At 35.4% G+C, this 19,138-nt stretch overlaps 1 protein-coding gene across 3 annotated transcripts in view; it reads right to left on the reverse strand.

Annotated features, from left to right (window-relative positions):
- Positions 1 to 19,138, reverse strand: part of COL12A1 (collagen type XII alpha 1 chain) — a 124,852-nt gene that overhangs the window by 82,096 nt on the left and 23,618 nt on the right. For all 3 annotated transcript variants that reach the window (XM_064288074.1, XM_064288069.1, XM_064288078.1), the window contains exons 11-14: positions 17,938 to 18,210; positions 14,982 to 15,254; positions 13,151 to 13,423; positions 2,124 to 2,396 (exon numbers count right to left, since the gene is read on the reverse strand). In XM_064288074.1, the coding sequence (XP_064144144.1) occupies positions 2,124 to 2,396; positions 13,151 to 13,423; positions 14,982 to 15,254; positions 17,938 to 18,210 (1,092 nt within the window). The remainder of the gene's footprint in view (positions 1 to 2,123; positions 2,397 to 13,150; positions 13,424 to 14,981; positions 15,255 to 17,937; positions 18,211 to 19,138) is intronic.

The raw sequence follows: 19,138 nt of genomic DNA on the forward strand, positions 1-19,138 counted from the left end.
GCTTTTGAATGACCTTCAGCTAAATTTTGCTTGCATGTGATATTAATGATATTGCTAGATAATTTCTGCATTCCATTGGATCATCTTTCTTTGGGATGGGACAAATATGGATCTCTTCCAGTCAGTTGGCCAGGTAGCTCTCTTCCAAATTTCTTAACATGAACAAGTGAGTGCTTCTAGCATTGTATCCATTTGTTGAAACACCTCAATTGGTATTCTGTCAATTTCCGAAGCCTAATTTTTTATCAATGACTTCGGTGCCTCTTGAACTTCTTTCTTCAATATCATCAGTTCTTGATCATATGTTACCTCCTGAAATGGTTGAACACTGACCAATTTTTTTTGGTACTGTGACTCTGTGTATTCCTTCTATCTTCTTTTAATGTTTCCTTTTTTTATGTCATTCAATATTTTGCCCATAAAAACTTTCAATATTGCCACTTGAGGCTTGGATTTTTCTTCCATTCTTTAGCTTGAGAAATGCTAAGAATGTTCCTCCCTTTTGGTTTTCTAATTCCAGGTCTTTGCAAATTTCATCATAATACTTTGTCTTCTGGAGCCGCCCTTTGAAATCTTCTGTTCAGCTCTTTTACTTCATCATTTCCTCCTTTTGCTTTAGCTGCTCTACGTTCAAAAGCAAGTTTCAGTGTCTCTTCTGATATCTATTTTGGTCTCTTCTTTCTTTCCTATTTTTATAATGATTTTTGCTTTCTTCATGTATGATGTCCTTGATGTCATCCCACAACTCGTCTGGTCTTGTCATTAATGTTCAATGCATCAAATCTACTCTTAACATGTTCTCTAAATTCAGGTGGGATATACTCAAAGCCATACTTTGGATCTCATGGACTTGTTTTAATTTTTTTCAGCCTCAACTTGAACTTCCATATGAGCAACTGATGGTCTGTTCCACAGTCAGCCCCTGGCCTTGTTCTGACTGATGATATTTAGCTTCTCCACCATCTCTTTCCACAAATGTAATCAATTTGATTTCTGTGTGTTCCATCTGGCAAGGTCCATATGTATAGTCGCCATTTATGTTACTGAAAAAAGGTATTTGCAATGAATAAGTCATTGGTTTTGCAAAATTCTATCATGTGATCTCCAGTGTTGTTTCTATCACCAAGACCGTATTTCCTATTGATCCTTCTTTGTTTCCAACTTTCACATTGCAATTACCAAAAATTATTAATGTATATTGATTGCATGTTTGATCAATTCCTGACTGCAGAAGTTGGTAAAAATCTTCAATGTCTTCATTTTTGGCATTAGTTGTTGGTGCATAAATTTGAATAAGAGTCATACTAACTGGTCTTCCTTGTAAGCATATGGATGTTATCCTATCACTGACAGCATTTTACTTCAGGGTAGATCTTGAAATGTTCTTTTTCATGATGAATGCAATGCCATGCCTCTTCAATTTGTCATTCTTTGCATCCTTCACTAGCCAGGTGACAATAAATGATGAAATGTTCCTTGCAATCATTCACAAGAAAGAATACAAATGAGATTGAAGTATACTTTTGATTTAACCATATTAAATACAATAGGAGTAAAGTTAAGAATGTAGAATTAACCTTGTGTGCATAGTAATCATAGTCTCAATAGTCACTCTTTTATCAATCAGCTGTTAAGTGGCTAGGCATTATTTTTGGTACTTTGTACATTGCTATTTCATTTAATCCTCACAACAACTCTAAGAGACAAGATTTAATTATCCTCATTTTATAGATTAGGAAACTGAGGCTCAAAGCAGGATAAGTAACTTGCCTACAGTGATAGAACTATAAATGTGCCTGAACTCTCTTTGACTCCATGGCTCCTGATCTTTTCACTAGTTTGGTCTCCTGCATGGTCAATTATTCCACCAGTAAAAAAATAAATAAATAAAAGTAGTTGGAAGTTATTCAATATTTCAAAATTTGATATAAATTTTAGATAATAAACTAACCTGAACTTAAACCATGTTCTCTAAAGATCCTAATTGTTCAGTTCTCATTTATCACATAAAGAAATCAAATGCAAGTGGACAAACTGCATGCACTTTGTCACTTGAGCTGACAGCCATTAGGTAGCACCTAGTCGTGGTCAAGACCCCAACACACACCCACGAGGTTACCTACTTTCGGTTGTGGCTTCTCCAGTCAAAGGTTCTCCTTCTCCACTGGTGTAAGTCGCAAATACTGAAATTTTGTATTTGGTCTCCGGTTGAAGGTTTTCTATCACGGTGTGAATTGAGTCTCCAGGGAGATTTTTCTCTCCAGTCTCAATATCATCATAAAGAGATTTCCATGAAACCCTGTAACCACGAACCATTCCCGGAGCAGATGTCCAGTAAGCCCCAATTGATGTGTCAGTGATGTCCTTAGTGACTAAATTCTGAGGTGAACCACGTTCTAGAATAGAAATGAAAGGAGAAACATTGGGGAAAAGAAATCAACAGGGATGCAAATTTTTATTCATTCAGGTAGCATCCTGACTCGTTATACTCAAACAACATGTCTATAATTGCCCATTTCTAAACCATTTCTTCTTTCTGAGCTATCCTATTCTGTCACACTGACCAAATAAAACTTCAGAATTATATCTAATTCCTACCTGCGACCCTTGCCTTCACAGATTGTAAGGGCCTTGGTGACAAGAACAACATTGAAATTTTGAAAGAGTACATGCCTAAAAAAAAAATTTACTGAGGGAAAAAAAAATGCATCTAAACATTTTACCACATCTCAGTCCACCTTATAACATAGCCCATTGTTCAAGAGGATCTTTATTTCTTTATTATGGTCTTTTCCTCGCTAATGAATTTAAATAAGCTCAATCTCAATGTATGATTTACAATAACTGCAAAAATCTCGTATCACTTGCAAACCCTAATTCCAACAATAGTTTTTTGGTGAAAACTTTTATTTGCACATGCAATTAAAAAGGCAGAGTAAAAACTTTCAATGTAGCTTAACTCTAATGAAACTGAAAACCACCAATTCTTCTGGAAAACCTAAAAGCAATTAGTCATCAAAATAAACACACCACTTGTTCTAGCTGATCAAAAATGTCTGCTACTAAATTTTGGCTCTTTCATTCAAAAAAAAAAAAAAAAACCAAATGGAAAAATATAGAAACCTGAACTTAATAGGAGGCACAAATGTCTTCCAATAAAACCCTTACTTTCCATATTTTATATGTAAGATAAATATACAGGTCACTTTATATTGGCTACCTTAACTAGGGTTTATGCCACAGTATGACTTAAATATAAAACTATCTGCTTCCACAACATACATTTTACCAGCTAATTGTTGAATAGTCAAGCAAATGATATACAACACTCCAACAAGAATTCTGAGGACTATTATTATTTTGCTTGAATTGAAGAGTAAAAATGAATATTTTAAAACTACACATAATTAACCTATTAAATTCTAGCACAAAAAGTAAAGATAACAATGGATGAAAAATAAATCTGGGTAGATGAAAACCTATCATATATGGTTGAATTTAGAGGGGAAAAAATAAATAAAACAGGAGCTGGGTATCCTACCAGACCCCAAGCTCAAATGGAAAGTTCTAACTCCATTATAAATAACTGCTGACGGGACATCTCATCTCTGGAGGGAAATTACATATTTCACTGCAACCAAGAATACTTATTTTCAAGAACACGTTGACTTCTTTCTCTCAGTACTTGAGGTTAATTCTTATTTGAAGATCTTTTTTAATTAAATGGCCACATTTACAGCTTGATGTTTTTGTTACTTGCATGAGTATAAGATTACAATTTCAGACTTTGGTTGGTCAGTTTGGTTTAGTTGTGTTTTTACTTTTGTTTTGATAGTTGATATCCCAACAACTGGTCTCTAAGTTTTAAACGTGCAACACATTTTTCCTTTGCTTGATATATACCCTTTTCCCATACGTGCCTCTTCAATGTCCTAAATTACAGTCAGGAATTGTTGAAATGACTTTGAATTAAAATGAGCCAAATACTCATTAGTGACATTCCAAAGAAAGCATAAGACAAAGTTAGCTAAAATATGGGAATTATCTTTCAAACTAACCCTGAGGTAATTTGCAAATACAATAATGTCAGCTTTTAACTTTCCTAAAGGTTGTGCCTCCCAGCCTATTTTTCTCCCTATTTTCTACAGTGCTGAATTTGTGACATTGTTTATTCCCATGACAACAGACATCAAGCTCACAAACACAGGCTAATGATTTCACTGTGAGAAAAAATAGGAAGAGAATTATGGTTGAAGGACAAATACATTGACAAAGACATTTCCGGGCTAAAAACAAAAGCCTAGATCACTAGACATGTTTCCCTCATGTGTTTTAATCAACTATTTTGATAATCTCAACACACGTAAAGTTAGAACAAAACATTAGTAAAATTGCGGTAGAGACCTTGGCAAAGGTTTGTCAATGTCCTTTAAAAAATCCTGCAAAAGGACTTCTAAGATACAAATGAGAAATTAACTAAAAAATATTCCTAAATTCTAATTGATGGCATGGCAACACTAATTTCAGTGAACACTGAAAAAGGTCTCAATTACAGAAAAAAAAAAAAAAAACTTCTGAAACTATATCTTCTGCCTGTGGCTACATAAAGACATCATTTTCAAGCACTGGCATTAGAGTGTTCCTTATTAACTACAAAGAAATAGGGAAACCAAAGAAAGGAGAAAGATCTCAATCCAGAAGCCAAGATTAAAAATGCTACATATAGGCTTTTTATGTGTCAATCAGATAAAAATATTCCTAAATACCAAGTTTGTATTATTGTCAAACATATTGATAAACTTCTTTTTCTCAAAAAAGCAGGAGGGTTGAGGATTCTATCTGTTGCATTATATTCAAAAATGTTGAGAATACAATGTGCTCATGACAAGTTAATTTTATTACATCTATAACCTTTGAACTTTTTATAAATGGAATCTTGACTTGGCCAATCTCAATTACAAACAAATGAAGCAAGTGAATTGCACCCTGTGGTATTCTTGGCAGGAAAAGGGCTGGCAGGTGGCCAAACTGGGTTTGAGGCTAGGTGTGCAACCAGCTGAACTGGTCACCAGCAGGCCACATCACCTCCAGGGGGCCCTTGACCCCCTCAGCAACAAAATAAGTGGGCTGAATCTGAGCAGATAGAATCACCTGGAGGGGTAAAGCCTAGGTTCTGTCCGAACCAATTAAACCAGATTATCGGGGATGAATCTAAGCATTGGCACTTTCTAAAGAACTTTTCAATCTCCCCAGTAATTTTAATTCCTCTTTAACTCTTTACTCTTTCCGCCATGTCTTTCTTTTGCCTTCAATCTTCTGCTTCTCTCTGAGCCCTAGAGAAGTGGGGCTCCATAATACAGACAGGTGTGGTGAAAGCAGAACTGCTCAAAGTCATGGGGCGCGGTGATGTGGTGTAGGACTGTCTGATGGTTTATACAGTGAATGGGTATATGGCCCCTTTAGGTAGCTCAGTGATCTCAAGGCTGACCCTCAGAGAACCAAGAAGCTTACTTAAGTTTGTTGTCACCTTCTACCGATCCCATAACACATATGGGAGATTCCCATTCTCTCCTCCCCTCGATCCTGCCTCAACCAGAGATGGCTCTCAACATATGCTTCTCAGCTGAGGTGTTGATCACATTTTCCTGTTAGTGAGGTTCATCAAAGTGCTCCCCAGCCAGGCATGTGCTTTGTTTTAATATATCACATTGTAGTTTTTATCCTCAATCTAAGGAACTTCTGATATCAGTAACTGCAGGAAGAGATTACTTTGCTTGTTTTGATTTGATTTGGTTTGGTTTGGTTAGGTTGGGTTTGGGAAAGAGGTCCTTTACAGAGTACCTGGAAGGAAGGAGGAAAGAGAGAAAGATAATAAAGTCAAAATGTCAGAAAAACAGGCTGTAGCCTCTCTCTGGGAAAGATGACTGTTCCTCTAAAAGGCAAGGAAAGAAACAGGGCAGACACAGAAACCCACACCAGCAGACTGGTAGCCACGTTGTCACTACCTTTTTCTAAACCTGGATCCACCTCTGCTCCAGCAAGGGCTCTTTCCCCCGCTGACTTCCTCTTCTCCTTCTGTCCCAAGACTTACTAATGTATGTTTGATGGGGTTGGGCTTTGTTTAGGTTTTTTCATAAGTGATATTGTTTTACATAATATTTAGCTTCATGGCACCTGTTTTCTGCAGTTCTGGACTATATGCTCATGCTTTCTATATGACTCTCATCTCTTGTAGGAGAATTTCTGGCACTTGTTTCAATCAAGTCATCTTCTGTAATGAAGGCATGCCTTCATTTTTATTTCTTTGATTCCATCTCAATGGCTTCCCATATGCCTATTCTCCCCAGTTTAGAGCCAGTATAGGTATAAGGAATAAGGATGCATATCTGTCATACGTTTAAACATATAAAACTCTATCAGGTTTTGAAAATTTGATACTCAGCATTTCTGTCCTGATTATAAAACATGTTCACATATATTCCAAAGGCATTGATCTGGTTCCTGCTTGCATGTGTCTCTGTGCTGTTGCTGTGGGAAGTCATTTAGACAGTTGCCTTTCTCATGATCTGAACATCCACAAGGAGTTGATTTCTACACTGCTTTTTTCTGCATACCAGGCCAAAGAACTAATGTCTCATTTAAGTAATTTTTTTTTATGTTTCCTTAGCCCTTTCCCTTTTGCTTTCTGAAAAGCAAATTATTATCCAATTCAAATATAATTATAACATGAATTAGCCAATGATGATAACTGAAAAATTAATCATAATGAAATTAAACTGTGTTTCATCTTATAGATTGCTCCAGCCAGCTTTCATTAAGTTTCACATACCACTTTCAAAAAAAGAAATTAAATTGAAAATGTAATGTAAATCCTCTTCTAAATCAATTTGTCTTTTTCATTAGAGCTTAGCTTAAAAGCCATCCAACTTTCCACTGCAGAATACAGAAGACCTGCTCTTCTGGGTAATGTTCATCTTGAAGAGCACTTGATTTACAACCACTGAGTCAGAGCCACCATTCCAAAGGACAAAGTTCACTATTGATAAGTTAACTTAGCTCCTTTAAGCAATACAGAGTCCTTAAAAACTCTTAACAGTTAAGTTACCCTCCAACTTCAAATTCTGGCTGAGTAAAAAAAGATTGCTTCAGTAATTGTTACCTCTCCAATTTGATTTATATTTTACTCTGATGAGCAGTTAGGTCACAGAAGAGGACATATGAATTACTGTTTGGTGATTGCACTGAGGTTCCCTGGAAATGTTAGAGTTGTTAGACCCAGAATGCATGAATTTTCAAATCATGAGACAGCAGTAAATCTAGGAAAACACAGAGGCCTTGTTTAGCCCATCTTGAAGAATTACCATGTTACTCAACATCATGCAGAATTCCTGTGATGTGCTAAAAACCTCATTGTAACAAAATGTCAACTGAGTGAGCTCTGTTTGATCTGTAGGAAGTCATTCATGTCTAGGACATTGTCAGGTTGCTACAGCAACTAAAACAAAGAAAATTCTGAAAAGTCATATTTTCCGTAGCAAAAAACAACACTCAAAAAAAAAAAAAGGCAAAGAATAAAGAACCTTATTATTCCCAAACTGAAAATTTCATTCATTTGTGATAAGTCCCTGAATAAAATTAGACATTATTCAATTAAAGGTTAAAAAAAAAAAAAAAGCAAGTTTCTGAGTGCTAACAGTGACAACCAAAGATTCTATCAAGATTTAAAGTGCATTTACATATACAGTAGTGTTTTAGTAATTACAGTAGTTCTATCTACTTTAAGAACAACAACAGAAAAAAAAGTAATGTAAATCAAACCTAATGGTTAGTGCTCAGAGTCCTCTGAAGTTTGTATCTGAAATAGTAATAAACTCTGCCTTTGTGATTCTATTGCACACAGTACTAGAGCCAACCATGAGCTTCCCTAATGCCAATGCTAATAAATCTCACTTCCAACAACAGGGGAATTTTCTGATCATTGGCTGTGTTTCAAAAAAGCACTAGAAAAACCCCAAAGGGTACACTAGAAAACTCCTAGAGCTGATAAGAGAACTTAGCAAAGTTTTATGGTACAAGGTCAACAAACAAATATCAGTTGGATTTCTATACACCAGCAATGAGAAATCTGAAAAGGAAATTAGGTAAACAATTCTGTTTACAACAGCAACAAAGAGCATAAAATACCTAGGAATAAATATAACCAGGCATGTGAAGGACTTATACAATGAAAACTATCAAACACTGCTGAAAGAGATTAAAGAAGACTTAAACAAATGGAAAGATGTTCATGGATTGGAAGACTTAATATTGCTAAGATGTCAATACTACACAAAGTGATCCGTAGATTCAATGCAATACCACTCAAAATTCTAACAACCTTCTTTATAGAAATAGAAAAACCAAACTTTAATTTTATGTGGAATGGCAAGAGGCCTCAAATAGCTAAAACAACATTGAAAAAGAAGAACAAAGTAGGAAGACTCATACTTCCTGATTTTTAAATATACTATGCAGTTACAGTAAGCAAAACAGCCTGGTACTGGTATAATAATAGACACATAGACCAATGAAATAGAATTGAGAATCCAGAAATAAACCCACACATCTATGGTCAGCTGATTTTTGGCAAGGGTGATAAGTCCATTTGATGAGGAAAGAAGAGTCTTTTCAATAAATGGTGATGGGAAAATTGGATTTCCACATGCCGAAAAATGAAATAAGACCCATGCCTCACACCATACACAAAAAACAAATTCAAAATGGATTATGGATCTAAATGTGCAAACTAAAACCATAAAATTCTTAGAAGATCAAGCAGGGACAACACTGTCAGGCCTATCTTTCAACATTGGATTGTCTAATATAATAAGAAAAGCACAAACAGCAAAAAACAAAATAAATTAAAAAATTTTGTTCATCAAAAAACTTTACAGAACAAGTGAAAAAATAAGCTACCAACTGGAAGAATATCTTCAGAAACCATATTATCCGATAGGAATCTAATAACCAAAATATATATAAAGCTTCAACAACTTAACAACAAAAAGACAAATAACCCAATCATAAAATGGGCAAAGGACTTGAACAGGCATTTCACCAAAGAGGACATTCAAATGGCCACCAAACAGATGAAAAGATGCTCAGCATCATTAGTCATCATAGGTGCAAATCAAAATTTCAATGAAATACCATTTCACTCTCGCTAGGGTGGCTAAGATTAAAAAAAAAAAAACAAAAAATATCAAACGTTGGTGAGAATGTGGGGAAATTGAAATCTTTATACACTGCTGGTAAAAGGCAAAATGGTACAGTCATTGTGGAAAATAGTATAGCAGTTCCTCAAAAAACTAAAAATAGAAATACTATTTGACTCAGCAATTCCAGGTGTATACCCAAAAACTTGAAAGTAGAGACTCGAACAGAGATTTGTACACCAATGTTCACTACAGCACTATTCACAATAGCCAAAAGGTGGAAACAGCCTAAACGCCCATCAACAGGTGATTGGATAAACAAAATGTGGTACATATATACAATAGAATACTGCTCAGCCAGTAGAGAAATGAAGTCCTGATACATCTACGATACAGCTGGAGCTTGAAGACATAATGGTGAGCTAAATAAGCCAATCACAAAGGGATAAATATTGTATGACCTCACTTATATAAAAAGGCAAATGTATAGAGAATAAAGTTTATGCATGGTTACCGGGGTGGGAGAGAGGGCATGAAATGGGGGCTAACTGTAATGGAAAAATCACATTGATTAAGAATAGGGTTGCACAGCTGATTGTTGTAATGGCTGTCAGTAAGTTTACACTTATAAGTTTATAAACTTGAATTGGCAAAAGTTGTATGACAGATATATTTGCAACAATGACCAAAAAGAAAAAAAATGGAGTAGCTGCCAAGGCTGCTTATGTACAACCACAAACCTCACGGAATTTGGTTTCTTGGTTTGGAGGTTTAGGGTCATGGTTTCATGAGACATCTCAGTTAATTGGCAAAACAGTATGTTCAGTGTTTCTATTCTATGTCCTAGTTCATTGTGTAGTGCCTGGGGTCTTAAAAGCTTGCAAGCGGCCATCCAAGGCACAACAGTTGTCTCTATTCACCTGCAGCAACAGAGGAAGAAGGAGAGTAAGAAACAGGAGGAAGATATGGAACATGTGGCTAACTGCCTTCATAAACACTGTCTCCTTTGCCATGAGACCAGAAGAACTGGATGGTTACTGAACATTTTAATCAAAGATTCTATAGAAGAATCTTGATCAAAAGGGGGAAAATACAGATCAGAATTTCAAATTCTGATGGGCTCTGGGCTTTCTGGAGCTAAAGGTGGGGTGAATCCCTGAAGTTATTACCCTGAGATAATCTTTAACCCTTAGAACAAAAATATTCCCTGAAGTCATATTAAAACCAAACAATAGTTTAGCTTAACTAAAAAAAAAAAAAGGTTTGCCTTGAGCATTATGCTCTTTTAAGAACTACCTATGTAGGATCGAATTGGCAATAGCAACTCGAAAGATTAGACTGGAATCTTAGAAGGCAGTGAGTTTATGTTAATGAGGGAGGAACAACTCAGAAAAGGAGGGTAAGAATGGTTGCACAACTCAAAGAATGTAATCAGTGTTGCTAAAATGCACATATGGAAACTGTTGAATTGGTGTACATTTTGCTGTGTATATTCTCAGTAACAACAACAAAATAAAATTTAGAAGAGAAAAAAAGCACTTGGAAACATACGAGTTAGGGATGGCTGGCTGTAGGCTACACTAAATATTGAAAAAAAGCCTTTTTTTCCTTTTTGAATTGAAAGCTACAATGCAATTCAGGTAATCTATAAAATATCCAACCTACATACTGCTCTTGCCAGCTGACTCCATGTCTCTGGATAAAAGAAGCATTCCTTCAAGGTCTGTTCTTACCACCTCCTCTCCCAAGAGGAAAAGAGATTAGAATAACAGCAGCCCTCAAAGGCAGTTGCCTGGCTCTGTTTCTGGGCTTTCCACTCCCTGCATTTACCATCATATCCTATTCCTGTATATGGTATGTGGATTTGGCTGAGTTTATATAATAAAATGAAATGGAATAACCAGGGGCAAAAGTCTCCCATTATTTTAATTTAGTCACAACTCTGCTTGCACATATTTGTCAAGTTTACCATGCATAAGGCAATAGGATAAATATGTTAATAAAATCAGGTTGGCAACATTCCACGTAATCCTTCAATGTAGTAAAGAGCTTTAGCGTGTAAATGGAAAACAATTCTCGTATTACAATTTAATTATGAATTTAAATTTTTAAAGCAAACTTGCTAGCTATTTAGCTTTCCTCTGCAGGATATGCAATTTTTTTTTTCAATATTACTACCTCTATATCTAATCCTGTGTGTGTGTGTGTACCTGTCCTAGAAAAATCATAGCCCAATAAAATGTGTTTCATGTAAAATTAAAATATATATTTCATTATTTTGTGCTTTAACAAATTATTCTTAGCCAAAAATACTTTGATTTTTGGAATCAAGTATTTTAATTGAATAAAAGTAAACTTTCTAAAAGAAAGAAAATGTAGAAGAATGTCAGATTAAAAAGTGCAGCCAAAAGTAAAACTATTAAATTATTTTTAAAATAGCCCTTATAAAGGACAATTCTCATAAATCTAAATAATCTACAACTATTCTATAAAGAATAAAAGTTCAAAAGTTTATCCTTAAAAAAATCTATGCTGAAAGCCTGTGGAAAGCACATGAGAACAAGAACTCTAAAAGATCAAAAGAAAGGAACAAACTTCTCAGAAATACTGGGAATTGCTACAGACATAATGATCACATGCTTTGATTATTTGGATTATGTCTCTGTAGTTAAGGCAATTTCAGTTTCCACCTCATAATTTTCAAGACTTTCGCTCAGCTAATCAATATCTCTGAAATATTTACTAATGCTATATTTTTAGATATAAGTGCTAAAGTTAGTAAGTTATTTCCTTTTGATGTATTTTATAGTTCCCAAAGAGTTTAATTTACGTTTTCCCATTTGTTCTCCGCAGTAACGCTGGGAGGGTGTTGGTCACTACCCCTTTAAAGATAGGTAAACTGATGTTCAGAGTGGTTAACAAATTCTTCCAAGGTCATATGGCTATGTCTGAACCAGGTCTTCTCTGGTAATTACTACTTTACAAACTGCTATTTAATCTTTTATTTACAGCATCTTCTTAAAACAAATTTCATTAAAAAACTGTGATTAGACTCTTAATCTCTCTTATTTTGATTAGAATATATTTTTTGTTTTGTTTGAAATTCTGGACGAAGTCTCTAAGTTGTCAATCAGAACTGCCTGTTGTATGCCTTGTGCCTGCCTGTTACAATGTCTGCAATACTTTGAGTTCCTGCATCCACCAACGACCAGTATTTTGACTAATTTCACTGTGACTTTTATAGGGTCACTATGAGTCAGAATCGACTCAATGGCAATGGTCTGTTTGTTTGTTTGTTTGTTTTCCATAGAAGATATTTTAGATTCATTTTCTTCTATAACCATTTTTAGGAAAAATCATATAAAATATGATAAATTATATAGAATACAATGATAAAGAAGTTATTACCTGATTTCCCATTTAAGCCCCCAACTACAATTAGCTCTAGATAACCAAGGAAATAGTCTTAGATTAACTTTGCATTAACTTTGAACTTCTTCCATGGAACTGAATTTTAGAGGTTTTTCGTTTCAAAAACAAACAAGCAAGAAACTTGGATTCTTATATTCCTCAAGCCATTGTGGGTGCTTTAATGTACCATAAATGCAAGAAAGAGGTTCACTGAGAATCAGAAAAGGATTCCTATCTGATCCTGGGTGAGGTGACCAGCTATGTGACCTTGTGCAATCCAAGCCCTCTGAACCATAGTTCTTTATCCATGACCTTGTTATGCAAGCAGCTCCCCAACATGCCTCTACTTTGCAATCAATGTTAATTCTTTCAGTTGCTTACATTCTATATCTCTGAAGAGGCAGTTCTGTAGCGACTTGTTTTTCAATACAAATTCCTTTTAAGAGGAAGAGCTACATGTTTTTAAATTTCATTAACTGAAAATATGTTAGGCTTCCTAAATGCAGACAAGCTCAGAGATTTCCATAAAATATAGCAGTAATTACCTTCAAGTGTTGTTCCTTCTCCGAAAAGGGCATCCCCTGCCCCAGAAGCATACAAGGCAGTCACAGATAAGGCATACTGCGTCCCTTCCTTTAATCCGCTCAGCACCGTATTGGTTGTATCTCCCCTCACGGTGACCTCCTGAGTTTCACCTCCTGCCACCGCAGTGTACGTGATGAGGTACTGTTTCACTTTTCCTGGTGCTCTAGTCCAAGATAATTTCATAGTTGATGTTGTCGGGTCAGAAACTTTTAGGTCTCTTGGATTCCCTCTAACTTCATTAGGTTAAAAAACAACAACATCAAAACCCATTATTTAATAAAATGACTTGAAAAACACTTTGCTACTTTAAATATGTATGAGTGATCATTCAAATTTATATCCTGGGTAAGACCATGGCAATCGTAACTACTGACTAGCCAACAGTGTCTAAACATTTCTAAATCAGGCTCTACATGTTAGAAACAAAGAAAAGACTTCCAATTCCTTTCCTGCGTTTACACAGGTTAACATCTTTTGTGTAAGATAACCACAATATTTTCCCTAAAAGTGCAACAATGAACTGTAAAATGCGCACATTGATTAGTGAGCACAATGTAGATTTTTCACTCTTCCAAGAAATCTGCAGTAAAAAGGGTTTAGGGATGTAATGCTGTGACCATCTAAAAGTAACAGCCAGGAAATAAGCTTAGGTGTCACATGACAAAAATGATGCTGGCTCTAGAAAAAAAAATATAAACAAAGAAACAGCCCAGTGAGGCCCAGCCTAAGGTATAAATCCCAGAGGCTTCCCATCCCTTGGCAACAATGATATCTGGCATTTTATGACTTTCCTAGTCAAGTGGCCATGTTGTCTCTGAAGAGCCTCAAGTCACCCAGCCCTATGGCAACCTTCACTAGGCACACAAACAGCCAGTTTCACCCCAGGAAAAGGAGATGAAGAGTCATTGGTATTCAACAAGAAAGAAAAAAAGTAGTGACTTCCCAAAGAGGAAGAAAATAGGTGGGAAAAAAAAGGGGGGGTCATGCAGGCAAGACCAATTAGCAAGGCTAAAAAGGAAGGAACGAAGGTGATAAAGTCTGAGCTTTAACGGATATTCCGTGCTAGTGTCTGCAGTGAGACAGTAAAGCCAGAAACTCAGATTCACCCTTTAGTAGTTACTTGACTCTGGATTCATTATTTAACCTCCCTTAGCCTCAGTTTCTTCGTAAACCTGGGAAATAGTAACAACCTCATAAATCTATATAAAGATTGAATGAGTTAATACATGAAATAGTCTTTGCACAGAATCTGACATAGATGTTCAATAAGTGTTCATTATTGCTAATATTTGTTAACATTCATACACCAAAACCTTAAAGTTAGAAAATAAAATTAAAATAATGGATGTCTTAATTTTTTTCAATGAGATAATGTACTACACATTAATAATCTGTAACAAATATTGAAATCTATCATGCGAGCCTAATCATCCCACTTAAATAAAAGCAGGTTAATGTTTAAAAAATCTTGCTGAAAAACTAAAATGTAATCTGTTTCAATGACACATAGCAGCTTGCATCCCTCAACTTATATTAGAATATCTAGTAACATTATTTTTAAAAGGATATTTATACCACATCATACTGTTTAAGCTCTATCTACACAAATAAATGATGTCATGATTAAGATAAAAATTTGAATAATTCAAGTCTAAAAGGAATATTATCTAAGATATCTAGATTAACTGAGACAAAGTATCTCATGGCTTGTATTATCTGGATAGTTGTCCAAATTTTCCCTTGAGGTCTAAGATTTCGGTTGGTGCCATATGGTCAGCATATTTCCTCTACCTTCTTCAGTGGCTGCGTTGCCAGTCAATGGAGAGCCAGGTCCTGAATAATATTCTGGAATTACAGATACTTCGTATTTCGTGTCTGGAGTCAGGTTCTCCAGTGTTCTCCTCCTCTGATTGGCTGGAGTGGTTACTTCTTTGCTTTCTCCACCATTCACTGGTTTGTATATAATTCGATACCTCAAAACTCTCCCTGGAGCTTGAGTCCAGGTAATTTTAAAGCTATCCGTGGTCTCATCTGTCACTTTTAGGTTTCGAGGCGCTCCTTTTACTGAAATAAAAGGGATATTCAAAAATAAGTTGACTGATTTTATATGAAAAATACAAGACTAGCTTTCGGTCATAAAATTATAAGATTCTCTAGACAAGTCCATGAGTAGTTTTTTGACCAACATTCTGTTGACTGTATCCATTTAGCCAGAGATTAAGCAGATTCTGAAATAGCAAGCAAATATTGTACAATATCCAGAAAGAAACTAAGTACTAGAACTTTTTAATCAAATAGATAAATAATAGTAAACTTTTAAAATCATAACTAAAACACCCTTTACATAAAATGGTAAATTTATATTTCCAATGAAGTTCCAGAATAAAAACAATTTATTTACTGGGATATAAGTAACTGAGGCTTTCACTCTTACTACACTTTCTCAGACAACCAGGAAAAGAATGCCTAATGCCCAGGTCTACTATGGTCACCCTACTAGCCGGACTGTCTTATCCAGCCAGCCCCATAAGGAACTTTTTTATGTGTACAGTCATTTAACTTGGAGAATAATTAGACCATGCCTATAATGTTTTACAAGCACATTGTAGGGTACATGGCGATCTGCTTCTGTAAAACTTACAGCCTAGAAAACCCTCTGGGGCAGCTCTACTCTGTCACATGGGATCTCTATGAGTCGAAATTGACTCAACCGCACCTAACAACAACAAGTCCCATCGAAAGAGTCCCTGGGTGGCACAAATGGTTAACACACTCAGCTGTTAACAGAAAGATTGGAAATTTGAGACCACTCAGAGATGTCTTGGAAGAAAAGTCTAGCAGTCTACTTCCAAAAAAATCAGTCATTAAAAACTTTATGTAGCACAGTTCTATTCTGACACACATAAGGTCACCATGAGTCAGAATCAATTCAATGGGACCTGGTTTTTTAAGTCAGATCTAAATCTTGAAATTAAATTACTACATGAGTAACACCCATAGACTCACAGTCTTAAATAAAATTTTCATTAAGCCCAAATGAAAACATCATTTGGCTTTGTGTTTAGTAAGCAAGTTTAAGTGACCTATTTGCTCTAGGGGGACAACTCTCCATGCGGAAAACACATTCACAATAGGTGAAGTAAAGGTCATTGTTGTCTCAGTCCACTGGGATGAAAGCACAGTGAAATATGCCTGAATGTACCTCACAAACAATTAAAAGTTTACTTAAATATCTAACACATTAATAGATTACTCCAAGGAGAAAGGAAAAGAATCTCTCTAGAAAAAGAAGACAAAATGGCAGTTGGCTGACTTAAGCCATGAATCATTTTGTGCAGCAAGGAAAATGACTAAATTAGTCGAATGATTGAGACAGGATAGGTTAATGAATGGGTTTGACTCCTGGCTCTGAAGCGTAATAGATATGTACATGTTGCTGTTAAAAAAAAAAAAAATTAGCATTATGCTATTATGAAAAAGATTCCTGGCAGATGGGTGTCATTAGCAAAAAAAAAAAAAAGTAGAATTTGCTCATTATTTGCATAAAAATATGGTAATTTTGAGCCTTAGATTGCCCAGCAGTCAAATGTGAGTACAGAATTATTGAAATGGTTAAATGAGAAAATACATGGAAAATACTTAATATAGTTCCTTACATATAGCGGGAGCCCAATAATTGTTAACTCAATGAAGATATAGAATCAGAAACTTCCTTACTGACTCAGGAAAGGTTAGATCTCAGATTCCACTACAGACAACAGAATTGGAAAGGAATCACCACACTCTATTGCAGCAGCCCAACGACCAAAAACTACAGTGTATATGTAGCCTCTGCTCAAAAAACCATTTATGCTTAAATTTCTTCTTGAGACATATTTCTCATCCCCATCACAAAGTGTTGAAGGCGAAGAACTAGGCCCATCAAGCACTATCAGGACACTACAGTACATCATCAAAAGAAATCAGAACTAAGTATGGACTTCTAGGTTATAAGAAGACACCTTAGGTCATTCGGTTTATTTGCTGACCTTAGGCAGAAATATATCTAAATCATGCACAAAAGAAGGGTATCAGTTTTATTTGGAAAACCTTTCAAAGAAAGAGATTCTCTAGCTTTTATCAGCAAAGTAGACAACGCACGCCATCCCTATCAGCAAACACTTTGTCACTATCCTAAATAGCTATCCTGCTGTTTCAGCCTCTTTGCCTCCCATCCTAAGTGAAAACAAAGAACAATTGACATCTCTTGTAATATTCACTATATTCTTCTCTTAACCAGGTTAAATAGTGTTCTTAAAATGTTAAATGTAGTAAAATGTGTCAAAAAGTATTCAACTGTATCCAGTAAAATGAACATATCTGAGCAAAAATACTGCTTAAAACACTTACTTTGGTAATACATATTTACCATCAGCTCCATAGATAAAGTAAGGCAATTTGAAAAGTATTTAAAACATGGCACTACTGAAATGTGGAGGTAAGCAGTATCTCATGAATTAATTCCATAACTATCCATACCTCTCTATGTATCCTGACCTCAAATTCATCAAATTAAGTATAGTATCTTTTTTTCTTTTTACATAATGAAAGTTTTTCTCTTTGTAGGAAGATGTATGAATGATTGTATTTTAAAGACACCAAATCTCACAAAAGCATTCACAATTCTGAATTACATGCAAAGATTATTTCAAATTGTAACTATGTTTTATAATAAATTGCTAGTTTTTTGGAAAACAGTGGCAGAAACCTTCTTCAGTGGTCTCCTCTCCAGATATGGGAACGCTGAAGCCATCTTCATACTCTGCAGTCACATTGACCAAGTACTGGGTCTCTGGCTTCAGGTTGGTGAGGACAACACTGGTGCTTGATGCTGGCTCCACCACAGTAACCTCGCCATCCCCAGCCATTTCTTTGTAAGTGATGTGGTATGAAAAAACATTTTCTCCAGCAGGGGACCAGTTGGATTTGAAACTGTAAGAGGTCACCTCAGAGAAGGTAAGATTCTTTGGAGGCACGTAAGCTATTAAAAAAAAAAAGAAGAAGGAAATAGGTTAAAATGTGTAAGTCTGATAAAAGGAAAGTAGACGTAATGATTACATGTTTCTGAAGGGGCTTATATATATTTGGAGATGGTCATTGAGGCCAAAATGCTGAGTAAATAGTACCCATGTAACCTTGGAGAGGAGGCTTCTCACTTACAGCCCTACAAGAAGACTTGATCATTTTGCCTTGGCCATCCATCAAACTAAACTACACTACTTAAATGACTAATGAAAAGGAACTTGAATTTTGAGATTCTTAAGACAAAGAAGCAATAGAAAGCCTTTACCCAAAATTAGAATATTTAAAGAGTAAAGAGTAGCAGACTTAAAATGAACCATCAAGTTTTCCCATTCATCCCAGCATTTAGGTATTAACCTTTGATGGCAGGATATTTTAAGGTAATAGTTATGGAATTTTTCCTAACAAAATAATATTTTTAAACTAAGCACTAATTAAACTAAATCATAGGAAGAGACAATGTTTAAGCCACATTGCATATCTTCAAGAGACTTAACAATCAAATTGGAACCATAAGAAAGTTATTAACAAAACAAAGCAGTATATATAAATGCCAAATGAATGATAGCAAGTGTGCTAGTACTTGAATACTTAAGGAATACTTGATGGAAGGGGTGAGACTTTTATCTGGCCCTTGACAAATAGAATTTGGATAAATGAAGAAATAGAAAATGAAGCAAATTTCAGATATGAGAAACGATGCCCAAAAATGGTCCAGGAACAGGAATGTATATAGAGAATTCAAAGGTCTAGGGCTATGTCCCAGGACCTAATTCAGCATCCACATAGTAGACATTCATGAAATGATTATTGAAAAATAAGTGTGATAAACCTAGCCTTGCTTGAGGATCTAGGATCAGAAACCACTCATGACTCTTATGGGTACC

Source organism: Loxodonta africana, chromosome 1, assembly GCF_030014295.1.
Source record: "Loxodonta africana isolate mLoxAfr1 chromosome 1, mLoxAfr1.hap2, whole genome shotgun sequence".
Lineage (NCBI taxonomy): Eukaryota > Metazoa > Chordata > Mammalia > Proboscidea > Elephantidae > Loxodonta > Loxodonta africana.